Raw genomic sequence first — 14,779 nt, forward strand, 5'->3', positions numbered from 1 at the left:
TAGTGTTATGCAATACACCAATGAGTTGGGATTATCAAGTCAACTAAACATAGCTAATCGTAAGATCAGATGAGGAGACATTGAATACCATAAAATAATTCATTCCAAATCCCATTTCAGAACTTCGAAAATGTTAACATAGAGTCATGCGTGTCTGGAAAGAAAATACGTTCCCTTCGGCCTCCCGAACAGACTATTCAATATTTCGATAATTCATTTCACACTCTGGTTCGGAAATAAGCATAATATACAGAATGAAAAGGCACACAACAAATACAGTTTACATGAATGCAATACCACAATAAACTTCAGAGACAACCATGGCTGGGTTTATTATGTAAATCCATAGCTACCAGAAAGGATCACGATATCCATCTCATCTCCCAACAATTCTGAAGACCATTTGGCCTGCAATTAAAAAATACATCCATTCAACCATGGCTTTAGGAAAGCAGAAGAAGTGATCGTATTATATCACACAGTTACGCGAATGTCCGAATCTAAACTACGGTATAAATCTAATAATCTAATTAGAGATCAAGGAAAGAATGGATCCATCATGTTTGCATTGCATGTTTACTTATTTTTTCTCCATAAAAATATAACATGATTAGCCGGGGAAAAAGTTTGAAGAAAGTTACTTGGTCCTGATAACTTGACCAGATAGGACTACTCATCCTCCTCGTAACGATGTTTCCTGCTTCTCTTCTCAGAGCGCTTCCTTGCTCGGCCCCTTGTATCATCAGAGCTGCTATCTTCAGAATCAGTTAGCGATGCAGCCTTCCGACTCTTGTGTTTGTGCCTTCGATGAGATTCCTCAGATGTATCAGAATCCGAGTCATCAGAATATCTATGGCTTCTCCTCCTTCTCTTCTCTTTTCTACTCTTCCTATGACGTCGCTTGATTGTTTCTCCCTCATCTGATGAATCGTCTATTTTCCTGCGCTTCTCCTTTCTCCTCTTCCTTCTGCTGTCATCTGAATCATTGGATTCTCTTCTTCTGCTCCTCCTTTTTGACCTCCCCCTCTTTTTCTCTCTTGAATCAGAACCTGATCCATCATCAACCAAATCATCCTTTCTTTTCAGTGACCTTTTCTTACTAGTTCTTTTCCCTTCCCTTTCAGCAATAATCCTCTCAATCTCTGAATCAGCATCCGAGTCAGAGCTTTCACTCTCTTCCTCCTCACTCTCCTCGTCACTCTCAACTGCACCTTTTCCATTTCCCTTACCTATATTTCCTTTTAATTTATCCAGCTCTGACATAACATCAGCCTGGATAGCTTCTGGGTCTTTCTCCTTATCATTCTTAACACTCAAAAAATTCCTGCACTGGAAACTAAGGTGTCCAACACGTCCACACCTCTTGCAAGCACCACGAACCTCATTGGCATTGGAACCAGTTATGCGAGCAAGTGCAAGAAGACCCTGAAAGCTAGCATATGCATTCTCTGCTTCTGGCTCAGAGCTAGCTGTGTTTTGTTGTGCAGAACTCTTGTTATCATCCTTGTTTGGTGCATATGGATCATACCCAATTGCACTTTGCCATATACCATGCGTCTGTAGGGCAGCACTACTGTGTACCCTATTGTTCGCAGGCATGCGAACTCTTCCAGCTGTGGCTGGCATCTTGAAGCTTGGGGATCAACACTTGAAAAAAGAAATTACTATGACGTAAAAGGCCTGTAAGGAGGACAAAAAAGGAATTACAAAACTCAAGTACAACAAGAACATTATTTAAACCAAACTAAAATCTACAATAACAAAACAAAGTTTCCAACCAAAAACCAAAAACTAAACCCTATCTGAAGTAGAACCAGATTCAAATAAAGGAAACCAATAAAAAAAAATTTAACCCCCATGAACAACTGAAACTATAAAAGAAGTCTAATAACACCAATACTAAACTCCAGCTTGGCCATTGAGACAGTAATAAACAAATGATCTAAGGATTGCAAGTGCACAAATCTAAATCCAACTACAAAAACGAAACCAACAAGCTATAGATCTCTCATTCATCACGGCTCACCAAGCCCATAGAGACCTTAATCACCTGCCAAAACAGGTGGGTGCGGGTGGGGGACAGGGAGAGCGAGTATATGCAAATACTCAGCAGCCCCTACTACAAGAGGAGCCGTGCCCCAACCTCCAACCACCACAAGCAAAAAATCAGCAGAACATGCTTATTATGCTCAATAACGAGTCAACGTAACACAAATATTATAAATCAACCCATGGTGGTCGTTTACTTGGGAAGCCTTAATGGATGATGCTAGAACTCAGTTTGAAAGCCTTAACCTAAATTAAGAGCATTCAAGAAGGATATTCTACACAATATAGACCATAAACCTTAATGGATCAGTCCTAACTACTCCAAAACTACACGCATAAAGCTTCCACAGGTTAACGATCGACCTAAGATTCTTTACTTTAATCCAGTTCAAAAGGTTTCCCGTTAATACTCATTGAACCTCACCAAAAGGACTCTGATCTTCGCGGGTCGGTGATCAAAACCGTCCAAACTTGCAGATCTAAACTTAATGGACAGTGGCCAACTCGATTTGAAGACAATTGAAGTGTGGGTCAACGTCAGAGCTCGTCGAAAAGGAGATTAAATGTTGCCGCGAAGGTTCTCGTGGGTCACAGTAGAGATACTGTCAATAACCCTAGAAATTTCCCCCTAAATTACCACAACAAGAATATAACTTATCGCTGCTTAATTCCACAGCAGCCTATTTCACGATTTCATAATCTTGAACCAGAAAAAAAGAATTTTCAGATTAGTCTTCTACGTTTATTTTTCCTCCCCCCAAAGCGATTAACCTAGAGTTTCTCTATTCCGTTCTATTGAGAATAATCGTCCAAAGAAAGGCAAACAAGAGGGGAAAAACAAAATTCCCTTAAATTAAACAAAAATAGCTGTACTCGATGAACATACCTGTAGCTTGCAGACGGAACAAAATTCCCAAATTATGCCCTAGTTCCAATTCGAGATCGGACGTCGGAGAAAGATAGAGACGAAGAGCCTTTCGAGTAAGGGTTTCGTGAGTTGGCGCCGGTACTTTCGAAGAGGATAAAAGAAAATACCTCTTCTGTGATTTATTCACTTTTTATAGATTAAAAAAAAAAAGGAAATAAATACTTTCCGTTTGGCGGCAAGTTTTCTAAATGGGCCGAATTGGGTAATTGGGCTGGGCCTTTGACGTCAAGTTTTCTAAATGGGCTGGGAATTTTGGAAGTTGATATTTGGGCTATTGGGCTGGGCCTGAAAGCGAGATTTGGGCCTTTCTTTTTCCAAATAACTCAGCGGTAAGCTTCTTAATGGGCTGGGCTGCGGTAAGGCGTGTGTGTATTATATATATATATATATATATATATATATATATATATATATATATATATATATATATATATATATATATATATATATATATATATATATATGTAGAATTTCGTGTTATTTGGAGCATGGGATAAAAGCATTACACATTTTTTTTTAATTAAAGTATTCCATAAAAATTATATTATGATTTTTAAATAAAAAAATAATCGTAGTTTTTTGTCATCCTTGAAGCGTGAACCGCTCCATCTCCGCTCAAGTTCTTTGATTCTGCGCTCCTTTTTTTCGTTGTTATCGAATTCTCTGATTCAAGGATTCTCAGGAAAAGGGAAAAGGGAAAGAGAAATGGCCAGGAAGTTCTTCGTCGGAGGCAACTGGAAATGCGTATGCTGCTTAGTTCTTATTTAAAATTCTTTTGTTTATTTTCTTTCTATTTTGTCTCCATGTTTTTGATGTTCCGCCGTTCATCGTACGATCTATTAGATGCTGAATCTGTTTTTTATATTGATTTCTAGCTATTTGGTTTGAATTTTTTGGGTTTTGATTGCGAACTGTGAGGAACTTCCAAACACACTTTTCTCACTTGATTTTTCGATGTACTGACTTCGAAGATCCTGTGATTTTCCCGATCGGAGTGTGCTATATGTAATTTTCAATCGTCTTCGATGTGTTTAAGTGATAAGAGTATGTGTAACTTTGGAATTGGAGTTTGGGAGCACTGGACTTGCTTGATTGAACTAATTATCTTGTTCATCGAATGAAAATTCTACAGAATGGAACAAACGAGGAGACGAAGAAAATTGTGAGCACGTTGAATCAAGCTGAAATTCCTTCAGAAGATGTTGTGGGTACGTATGGAAATCCTGTTTAGTTTTCAGTTGTATCAGTGTTCTACGAAGCTCTTCCAGTGATTGATTTGGTCTGTATATGTTATTCTCCTTTGCAGAAGTTGTTGTGAGTCCACCTTTTGTGTTTCTTTCGCTGGTTAAGAGTTTGCTGAGGTCTGATATTCAAGTTGCAGCACAGAACTGTTGGGTTCGTAGGGGTGGTGCTTTTACAGGAGAAATTAGGTATGATTTTCAGCTTATGCGTTCGGTATATCGAACAGGAACGTGCGTGCCGTGGCTAGTTGATAATATCTTTATTCATTTGTCATAACTTTGTTCTTTGTCCAAAATTTTCTGAGTTAGTCTCAACAGAAACTGACGAATGCAATCTTTTGTCTTGATTTTCTGGGCCTTTTTCTTTTTTATTTGAAGAAATATTTCTCTGAACTCTTAAGAATTAAGTGTGCTTCATGCAATTCATTTGAATTTGATATCCTTTTGCCTGCAGTGCTGAGATGCTCGTCAATTTGGGGATTCCTTGGGTTATTATTGGGCATTCTGAAAGAAGGCTTCTTTTGAACGAATCCAACGAGGTAACCCCTGCTAGAACGGAAACTCGTGACCTTATCCCGAACTTTCCGAGGAAAAAGATTAATTTCACCATCAACAAATATCACTGATTCAAAGTCTATTCCCTCATCCGTTTGTATTCAGTTTGTAGGAGATAAAGTTGCATATGCACTTTCTCAAGGCATTAAAGTCATTGCTTGTGTTGGGGAGACTCTTGAGCAGCGAGAATCAGGATCAACATTGGACGTTGTTGCAGCACAAACTAAAGCAATTGCAGGTACTTCTACTTTCTCAGCTCTGACATTGAAAGAAAATTCTTGCAACTTTCAGGAACTTAGAGCTCGATTGTATGCTCGTGTGCGTGCTGTGAGGCTTTTAATATTACACTCCATTGTTTTTGTACAAAATGGATGACCGTGTCTGTTACGTGGCAGATAAGATTTCTCATTGGGACAATGTCGTCTTGGCTTACGAGCCAGTTTGGGCTATCGGAACAGGGAAAGTTGCAACCCCTACACAGGCTCAGGAAGTAAGCTTTCTTCTCAAACATTCGTAAACGTCTCTTCGATTTCGGTCAATTAACAACTCACTGTGGCTCTTTCAAAGGTCCATTCTGAATTGAGGAAATGGTTTCACAACAATGTTGGTGCTGAAGTTGCTGAGTCGATTAGAATTATATATGGAGGTAACCACTTTGCTCCTATAAAAAACGTCTGCATGTATGCTATGTGTCACAACCTAACTATGAAGAAAGCACTATGAAGAAAGCACGATTCATCACACTATGCATTCTTTTCCTTTACTTTGTTGAGGTGGTCAAAACTGTAAATTCAAGCATACTTGTTAGGAAAGCCTTTGCAATCGAGCTCAAACCCTTGAAAGTACAACCGTGACACTGCATTCTTTACCTATACTTCGTTGAGGTGGTCAAAACTGTAAATTCAAGCCTACTGCTTAGGAAAGCCTTTGCAATCAAGCTCGAACCCCTTGAAAGTACGACCGTGACACTATGCATTATTTTCCTCTACTTTGTTGAGTTGGTCAAAACTGTAAATTCAAGCATACGGGTTAGGAAAGCCTTTGCAATTGAGCTCAAACCCTTGAAAGTACGATCGTGACACTATGCATTATTTTTCTCTACTTTGTTGAGTTGGTCAAAACTATAAATTCAAGCATACTGATTAGGAAAGCCGTTGCAATCGAGCTCGAACCCTCCGAAGCATGATATAGCCAAAAGCAATCCGAGGGAGGGTTCTAAATTTTAGAAAACAACCAAATAAAAATCTTAATTTGGTGTGGAGCTAACCTGTCTACGTTATTAATTTGTCTTCTAGGTTCTGTAAATGGTGCAAACTGCAAAGAACTGGCAGCACAACCTGACTTGGATGGATTTTTGGTTGGAGGAGCTTCGGTTAAGGTTGAACTGTTCTCATATCATATCATTTTTTTTTCACTTGTTTGGTGTAGTGAACTTAATTCGACTTCAATTACCGACTCATCTTTATTTTTTTTCTTGAACTAGCCCGAGTTTGTTGACATCATCAACTCTGCCACAGTGAAGAAATCTGCATGAATCGCTCGAGAACGAGAATGAGATAGTTCAATCTTCCTTTAGATAACCGGGTATGTTGCGGGAATCGTTGTTTGCTTGAGCAATAAAGTTTGAGACCCAATGCTGTTGTATAATAATCACTTTGTATTCTCTTCTTTTTTATGCTTTTTAACATAAATTCGGCACGGTTGAGGTCAATACTTCGTTTAGGATTAGACTGAGATAGATAAATATAAATTTGAATTTCGTATCTATTATAATTATAAATCCATTGGACCTAAAATTTAAAATTTTACGAATTTAATAAATTAAATTCATAATTTATTTTTATTTTGGTAGAATTGCTTGGGTGACCACAAATCACACATCAATTTCACAATTTGTGACACTATTTTAGCAACAATTTTCAAATTGGAAACAATAATATAATTTGGTTTTAATATTTTAATTTAATTTTGATTACCACTGAATTTTTAATTTAGATGAGTAAAATATATTTAAGAAAATACTTCATTATTATGACAATTAATTAAAATAATCACAGCAATTAACCGTAGCATTATTATTAATTTGTGATTAGACATTTCCTTAAACAGCTGTCTGCTGAGGTCACTTTCCTTAAACAACCGTACACTAATTAATTTTTTATACTAATTACTAATATATATATATATATTTTTTTTTTTTTACTATAAAGTTCAAATTTAGGTATATAATAAAAATAATATAAGCCGACATTTATTCGAATTAAAATCATTAAAATATTTATTTACAAAAATGATGGAAGCCCGAAAAAGTTGTACGGAAAATTATTGTTAAATTTGTCTTCAAGTTAAGTCAACAGATTTGCTACCGCCATTTGACCTTACTCGGTCGAGCGGCGGCTCGCTCGCTCGCCGGCGAGGGGGCTCTTGAGCCGCCGAGAAAGAGCGGTCCCTTTAATTCTGGATTCCTCCGCTCCAGCTCCATTGAAATGGGAGGCTTTCGGGCGCTTGATTGGGACTCCCGCGTGGACCATGGGCTTGAAAACAAGCTCCCATGATCGAGGTATTTCTTCGAGTTCAATCCAATGATAGAAAAGTCAAAAGAGTAACGCCTATCCAATCCCTTACCCATCCAATTTGCTTTCATGTTTATCATTCGGTGCCGATTTGCCGTCAGCAATCTTGTTTTTCACCATTGTGATTCATTGAAGACGATGAAATCGGACGCCTCTCAGACTGCAGCGGGAGCCTTTCGGGGCCCTATCCTCTTTGTGAAATGACAGAAAAAGGGGACCAATATACTCGCCATTAACACGAAACTTCCTACCTTCCTGTCCGCTGGGGGCTGTCCAACCCTTCTCCATCTCTATATTTTAGCCAAATGAACAGGGAAATTTTAGCAGGAACTTTAGGGGTTTGCTTATTTCTTATCAGTTAAATCTTCTGCTGAAGATTGCCCTAAGGAAACAGTGCTTTGGAACGAGGATCTAACTAGTTGCCTTTTCTTACGTTGGTTGCTGATACAATGAAAAGTGGTTAGTTTAGATTGTTCATCTTTGTTCATATGGGTTTGCTGTGAATGTGCTTGATTTCATTGATGGAATATTGATTTGATGCTTATTATCTTGTTCTTCCCCTTTTTGGTGGTATCAGCATGAAAGTTCTGAAGGTGGGAGTGTCTTTGACTTAATTCTGATGGGTATCTGCTTTAGTGCCAAATCTATATCAGAAAACGATGATAATACAGGTACTACAAGGCTCACTTTATTTGCTAATGAAACAGTGTGGTGGAAGCTTTTAGGCTTTCTGGTTGTCATTTCAAAGTTCTTTTAGATTTCTTATTAATTTACTGAACTTGTTGGGAATATTGTCCTTTATATGGTTCAGTTTGTTGGTATAACGTATAAACTTGTGTCGATATTGATCATACAATGTGCACGAGTTCTTTCTTTTATTCAAGGCTTTAGTATTTGTAATTGTTAGATCTCATATCGGTAGGGGAGGAGAACGAAACACTCTTTATAAGGGTGTGGAAACTTCTCCCTTGTAGACACGTTTTAATGAAGCACGAAAGGGAAAACCCAAAAAAGACAATATCTGCTAGCGGTGTGCTTGGGCTGTTACATTAATTGAACTAAAGTAGTCTCAACCGAGCATGTGTACTCATGAGGATTTGGAGTCGAGTGAATGGCTATTATTTCATTACAGGGCATGCATTTGTTTGTGCAGGGGTGAAAAATTCGAAAGATGATAATGATAGCAGTAACATAAACGATAATGGTAGTGCAAGTAGCAAGATCTCGTTGGCTTCAGCGCTGCCAGTTCCTCGGAGCGAGGGTGAAATCTCGCAGTCCTCCAATTTGAAGAGCTTCTCTTTGGCAGAGCTCAAAGAGGCAACAAGGAACTTCTGTCCTGATAGTGTCCTGGGAGTACCTGCTTCTGGTTCAGTTTTCAAAGGCTGGATTGATGAGCATTCATTTACTGCTACCAAGCCTGGAACCGGATTGGGTATCGCAGTCAAAAGGCTTCACCGAAATAGTTTTCGAGGTCGCGGAGATTGGTTTGTGAGTTCTCTCTTTGAGATTAGCTGCAGGGTTGTCTCATATTTAACCATCTTCTAGGATTAGAACCTGTGCACTAACATGACTTATTTGTTAAACAAGTTTGTGATTCTATGCTGCATAGATCCACTCATGTCATGGCTTCTTTTATCAATTAGGCTGAAGTGAACTTCCTTGGCCAACTTGTTCATTCTCACCTTGTGAAATTGATTGGCTATTGCTTGGAAGACGAGCAACAGCTCATCGTGTCGGAACTTATGCCTCGAGGAAGTTTGGATAATCATCTGTTCCTTCGTGAGTTTTCTATATCCTTTGATGCAACTCATAAGAACATTATGAAATATTAAGTGTTTGATACTGAAGTTGTAATTGCAGGGGGCTCATATTTTCAACCTCTTTCTTGGGCTCTCCGCTTGAAGGTTGCACTGGGTGCTGCCAAAGGGCTGGCCTTCCTCCACAGTGATGAAAGAAAAGTGATCTTCCGTGACTTGAGGACTTCAATCATTTTGCTTGATTCTGTAAGTCATTTGTCCAAATAAAGCTTTATTGTGTACCTTTGATAAAAATGGCTTCATGGACTGGGATCTAGGATCTAACTCCGCTAGTTACGTAGAGGATTGTTGGGAGGGAGTCCTGTATTGGCTAATTAAGGGGATGATCATAGGTTTATAAGTAAGGAATACATCTCCATTGATATGAGGTCTTTCCGGGAAACCAAAAGTAAAGCCATGAGAGCTTATGCTCAAAATGGACAGTGTCGTACCATTGTAGAGGGTCGTGATTTCTAACATGGTATCAGAGTCGTACCCTTAACTTAGTCATGCTTATAGAATCCTCAAGTGTCGAACAAAGAAGTTGTGAGCCTCGAAAGTGTAGTCAAAAGTGATTCACTTGTTGAACAAAGGGTGTACTTTGATCGAGGGCTCCTGAGAAGGGGTCGAGTCTCGATTAAGGAAAGTCTGTTCGAGGGCTCCATAGGCCTTAGGAGAGGCTCTATGGTGTACTTTGTTCGAGGGGAGGATGGTTGAGGATTGTAGGGTGGGAGGCCCACCTTTACTAATTAAGAGGATGATCATGAGTTTATAAGTAAGGAATACATCTCCACTGGTATGAGGCCGTTTGGGGAAACCAAAAGTAAAGCCACGAGAGCTTATGCTCAGTGGACAATATCATACCATTATGGAGCGTTGTGATTTCTAACAGTTTACTCGTTAGAAAGATCCGGCGTCAAGCCATGAACGTCATTTCTTTTATGTTCAGGACTACAATGCCAAACTCTCTGATCTCGGGTTTTCAAAGACACCGGAGAAACAGGCGGTACGAGCAATGTCTCTACCAGGATTACTGAGTACCTCATATGCAGCTCCAGAATATCTTACTACAGGTAATATTCAACACAACCCGAAAGCGTGCTCGTTGCTGTCAAGTATCCTTGATTCTGCATTCTTTCTCCTGATAAATAACATCGTTTTTTTGCGTTACTAATCCGAGAAACTTAAGTCTACTTTGTAAAAACTTGTCGAGTCAACGTAGTTCGTTGTAACAGAACAACGTTTACACTGTCTCACGTCGACCACTTTGTCTTTTCACTTGCTATAGGTCAGGCAACCACATCAAGTGATGTTTATAGTTTCGGGGTCATTCTACTCGAAATGTTATCAGGAAGAAGAGCTATTGACAAGAATCGACCATTTAGAGAACACAATCTCATCGAATGGGCAAGACCCTACCTTGCAAACGAACGGAAGAGTGTTCGAATAATTGACGACCGTCTCGAAGGCCAATATTCATTGGATGCAGCCTATAAGCTATCTAGTTTGACACTGCAATGCCTGTCCATTGACCCCAAGTCTAGACCGAGCATGAACGAGGTTGTAATAGAATTAGAACAGCTACAAGATGCCACATCCATTAACAGCAACAGAACTTCGACCCGAAACCGCATGGCTCGTAGGCATAGCGCTGACGATGCCAATACTCTTCGTAGTGCACGAGCCCGTCCTTGGCCACCACCCATTTCCCCTGATTACTCATAAGCAGATGCAGGTGATGGTTTTACAACTAATGTTAGAAACTTGGCGTATATTTCTCTTGCTACGTAGAAGGAACGGTCCGTTTGAAATTTGTGAGATTCCACATTAGTTGGAAGGAAAACGTAGCATTTTTTTATAAGGGGTAGAAATCTCTCTAAATGTATTTTAAAACACTGAGGCCGACAGTGATTAACAGATCAAAACAGATAATATCTGCCCGTTAGCCGTTGGTTTGGACTGTTATAGAATCTGTTATATATCTAATAGTAGACTCTGATTTTTTTTTATTTTCTTTATTTCTTACTATTTTACAATTTATTATTATTATATTTCATTTTTACTGCTCATTAATAAATGAAAATTAATTTATTATTATTATATTCGATTTTTACTACTCATTAATAAATAAAAATGAAATTAAAATTTAAGATATATTATTATTTTAGTAATAAATTATTATAATGGGATAAGATTTATAAATATAAATTTTACTAAATATTTAAATATTTGCTTATATAAATAAAACCTCAATTGGCACATTATACTGAACCTCGAGCTTTTCGGCGCAAATTTGTTACCCGCGTCTCAGTTTCTTCTTCTTGCTTCCACTTTTTTTTTTTTTTTTTTTTCAGTCAAGTATGCGATTGGGGGCGTTCCTCTCGGGGTATAGGCTCATTCAAGCATTTCGTCGAACAGTTTCTAGCACTTCTTCGGCGGTCAATACAGTCCCCTTTCGATTCAACTTTCTTTGCACTCAAATCTCCGATAACTCATCGGGGAAAGTTTTAGAGTCGGAATTGGAGGGATCCAAGTGCTTATCATTGAGAATTGAGAGAATACCGAAGGGAGAAACGGTTGGGTATGCCTTCAGGAGCTGGATGGGCGATGGCTTTCCTATTCATCGTGGCGATATTTTTCATGCTATCAATCGCCTCAGGAAGCTCGAAAGGAACAAACACGCGCTTGAGGTTGCTATATCCATCTCCCTCTTTAAAGCTCCATTTTCGTTTGCTGTTATTCTTAGATGTTGTGAATTTTAATCTGCATCACAGTTGAGTTGGCTGATATCTTTTAAGAATGTAATCCAGAGAAGAACTTGAAAAATAGCAGTTTCAAGTATTTGCTTAAATCATTAAGAAGCTGAAAGTTTCAGAAATGATGGATTTGGATGCAATATCTTCTCCACAGATCATGAAAGTTGCACATGAGTAAAGACTATGGGGATGTTAAGCCGAAGATTGTATTTTCTTAACTTTCCATTAGATTTCATCACTGCATAATGCCTAGAAGAGAACATTGTTTTTTTCTTGATTACTCTATTTCTTAGTGTAATGCTGTGTGCTTTTAGTTCATTTTACTTATAGTAGAGTCACTATGATGTAGTATTCCAGGCCTGCTTTATAATATAAGATTCATCTTCTGTTAACAGGGCTCCTTTTGTTAATTTGGATTTGTCTTCTGTTCTTGGCAGGTTATGGAGTGGGTGATCAGGGAGAAACCATATCGGATAAATGAATTGGACTACTCCTATTTGCTGGAATTTACAATCAAACACCATGGCATATCACAAGGTGAGAAGCTCTTTTCTAACATCCCTGTGGAATTTCAAGGAGAGTTGCTCTTCAACAATCTTGTGATTGCATGTTTAGACAAGGGAGCTATTAGACTTTCACTGGCTTACATGAGAAAAATGAGGGAAGTTTCCCATCGCATATCACACTTAGTTTTTAACCGCCTCATTATACTCCACTCGTCTCCCCGTCGTCGGAAACTTATCCCAAAAATTCTTACTCAGATGAAGGCTGATAAAGTGCCTTTACATGTTTCTACATATAACATTCTTATGAAAATAGAAGCCAATGAACACAATATTGAAGGGTTGATGAAGGTATTTGGTGATATGAAACGAGCTAATGTTGAACCAAATGAGGTGTCTTACTGCATAGTAGCTACTGCACACGCCGTGGCAAAGTTGTATACTGTAGCTGAAGCCTACACCGAGGCTATCGAAAAATCTATAGCTGGGAGTAATTGGTCGACCTATGATGTCCTAATCATCTTGTATGGCTATTTGAAGAAGGAGAAAGAGCTAGAGAGGACTTGGGGTACCGTACAAGGATTGCCACACATCCCATCTAAAAGTTTTATACTAGCTATTGAAGCATTTGGTAAAATTGGTTTACTAAGCCGAGCAGAAGAGCTCTGGTTAGAGATGAAAACCAAAAGAGGAATTAAGGCCACAGATCAACTCAATTCTATTTTATCTGTGTATTGCAAACACGGTTTGATTAAAAAGGCAACAGAATTCTTTAGGGAAATTGAAGCAAATGGGTGCGAACCAAACGCCATAACCTTTCGAAACCTGGCTTTAGGCTGCTTGAAAGCTGGCTTGGTGGAGGAAGGCATGAAAACACTAGATCTTGGATCAAATATAAGAAGCAGCAGCAGGAGAATTAGAATGTCAACTCCATGGTTGGAAACCACTCTTTCAATGATTGAAATTTTGGCAGAGAGGGGAGACGTTGAAAATACTGAAAAGTTATTCGAGGAACTCAAGGAAGCGAAGTATACAAGGTACACATTCGTTTACAACACTTTGTTAAGGGCTTACGTGAAGGCCAAGATTCATAATCCAAATCTTTTGAGGAGGATGATCATAGGAGGAGCTAGGCCTGACTCTGAAACCTACAGTTTGATCAAACTTACTGAGCAGTTTCAAAGCTAAAAAAAAAAGTTTGAACCATTTATACAATTTCAACGGTGTTTCTTTGATCAAGAAGTTGATCTCATGGTGGCCACCTACTTAATTTTTGATATTCTATGAGTTTCTTTGACAATTATGGTTGGATGTTGAGATTAGTCCGATGTATCAGACACCCATGGATAATATATTGCTAGATTCACCCTGTCAGGCGTCGGCAGTCTTCTTCCTAGCAGATAAGCTGTGGGTACCTCGTGGCCACTTGGCTGACATGGTTGGTTAACTCACGAGTAGCCACGCCGCCCACAATGCAGACTTCTCAAGTCCAAGAGAGAAGTCAAATCTCAAAAGTAAGTTGTCATCAACTTTGATGGAATGGGGGGAAATTTTGGACATTATAATCCTGTCCATGATTTTGAGTGTTTGGTTTCTGGATTTCACAAACCCTGAGAAGAAACAAGGACTCCCCTTTTCACTGCACACAAAGCATACCCTCTCATGTGTTCGAGGATTATTAAGAGTAGTCCCACATTGACTAATTAAGAGTAAGATCACGGGTTTACAAGTAAGGAACACTATCTTAATTGGTATGAGACCTTTTGGGAAACCAAAAGCAAAATCATGAGAGTTTATGCTCAAAGTGGACAATATCATACCATTATAGAGGTTCGTGGTTTCTAACATTCTCCTATGTCTTCTTCTGCATTTTTTCAAATCATCACATCCAAAATGAAGAATCCCAACCCCCCATTATTGGATCATCATATTTAAGCCCCAGGAAGCCACGAGACCACAAAATGAAGTACAAGGCGAAGCATTTACCAACAATCACAAGAAAGAAAACAACGAAGACAAGTACAGAATTATTTGCTATTGCACAGACTTTTTTATTCAGCTCTTTTGTTGTCTTCACGTTTATAGGAAGGGTATGATATATATGAGTGTGTGAAGAAGAGTAAAAGGATGAATAAGCAGACATTGTCGTCCTTCTCGTGACATTATTTCCTCTACTTGGTTCAGGAAAGAGCCAATTATTTGATAAGAATTTTATAAGTCATTGATTTATTAGATATATACAATTAAGATATTTTTAAACGTTTAGGAATTAAATAACACTTTTTTTCTGTGTTAAAGTTTTTTTCTTTTTCTTTTTTGTTTTTTCTTTTTTGTTTTTAGAATCCTTTTTAGAACAGAACAAAACTTTTAATTCACAT

General features: G+C 38.5%; 4 protein-coding genes across 6 annotated transcripts; 3 read left to right on the forward strand and 1 right to left on the reverse strand.

Moving 5' to 3' along the window:
• Positions 1 to 85: 85 nt before the first annotated feature.
• On the reverse strand, positions 86 to 3,095 carry CXIP4 (CAX interacting protein 4). Of its 2 annotated transcripts, none has more exons than XM_023656221.2 (3): positions 2,936 to 3,095; positions 642 to 1,680; positions 86 to 408 (listed from the first exon to the last, which is right to left on the reverse strand). In XM_023656221.2, exon 2 carries the CDS (start codon positions 1,624 to 1,626, stop codon positions 670 to 672), a length of 957 nt encoding a protein of 318 aa, XP_023511989.2. In that variant the 5' UTR covers positions 1,627 to 1,680; positions 2,936 to 3,095; the 3' UTR covers positions 86 to 408; positions 642 to 669. The 2 variants fall into 2 exon arrangements, with proteins under 2 accessions (XP_023511989.2, XP_023511990.2); XM_023656222.2 differs by having other exon boundaries at positions 642 to 1,647; positions 2,936 to 3,091.
• Positions 3,096 to 3,508: 413 nt separating this feature from the next.
• On the forward strand, positions 3,509 to 6,484 carry LOC111776843 (triosephosphate isomerase, cytosolic). The gene is made up of 9 exons (XM_023656231.2): positions 3,509 to 3,721; positions 4,110 to 4,185; positions 4,284 to 4,407; positions 4,673 to 4,757; positions 4,879 to 5,011; positions 5,169 to 5,263; positions 5,341 to 5,419; positions 6,069 to 6,151; positions 6,257 to 6,484. The coding sequence occupies exons 1-9, from the start codon at positions 3,683 to 3,685 to the stop codon at positions 6,305 to 6,307; spliced, it is 765 nt and encodes a 254-aa protein (XP_023511999.1). The 5' UTR covers positions 3,509 to 3,682; the 3' UTR covers positions 6,308 to 6,484.
• A 647-nt stretch (positions 6,485 to 7,131) lies between these two features.
• Positions 7,132 to 11,083, forward strand: LOC111776827 (putative serine/threonine-protein kinase PBL9). Of its 2 annotated transcripts, none has more exons than XM_023656208.2 (7): positions 7,132 to 7,805; positions 7,924 to 8,017; positions 8,479 to 8,834; positions 8,990 to 9,125; positions 9,207 to 9,349; positions 10,092 to 10,215; positions 10,431 to 11,083. In XM_023656208.2, the coding sequence occupies exons 2-7, from the start codon at positions 7,966 to 7,968 to the stop codon at positions 10,865 to 10,867; spliced, it is 1,248 nt and encodes a 415-aa protein (XP_023511976.1). In that variant the 5' UTR covers positions 7,132 to 7,805; positions 7,924 to 7,965; the 3' UTR covers positions 10,868 to 11,083. The 2 variants fall into 2 exon arrangements, with proteins under 2 accessions (XP_023511976.1, XP_023511977.1); XM_023656209.2 differs by having other exon boundaries at positions 7,134 to 7,805; positions 8,500 to 8,834.
• Positions 11,084 to 11,397: 314 nt separating this feature from the next.
• Positions 11,398 to 14,669, forward strand: LOC111776812 (Tetratricopeptide repeat (TPR)-like superfamily protein). Its single transcript, XM_023656191.2, has 2 exons — positions 11,398 to 11,832; positions 12,336 to 14,669. Exons 1-2 carry the CDS (start codon positions 11,503 to 11,505, stop codon positions 13,587 to 13,589), a joined length of 1,584 nt encoding a protein of 527 aa, XP_023511959.1. The 5' UTR covers positions 11,398 to 11,502; the 3' UTR covers positions 13,590 to 14,669.
• Positions 14,670 to 14,779: the final 110 nt, after the last annotated feature.

The sequence above is a fragment of the Cucurbita pepo genome, chromosome 16, assembly GCF_057944985.1.
Source record: "Cucurbita pepo subsp. pepo isolate OVF chromosome 16, ASM5794498v1, whole genome shotgun sequence".
NCBI classification, from domain to species: Eukaryota; Viridiplantae; Streptophyta; class Magnoliopsida; order Cucurbitales; family Cucurbitaceae; genus Cucurbita; species Cucurbita pepo.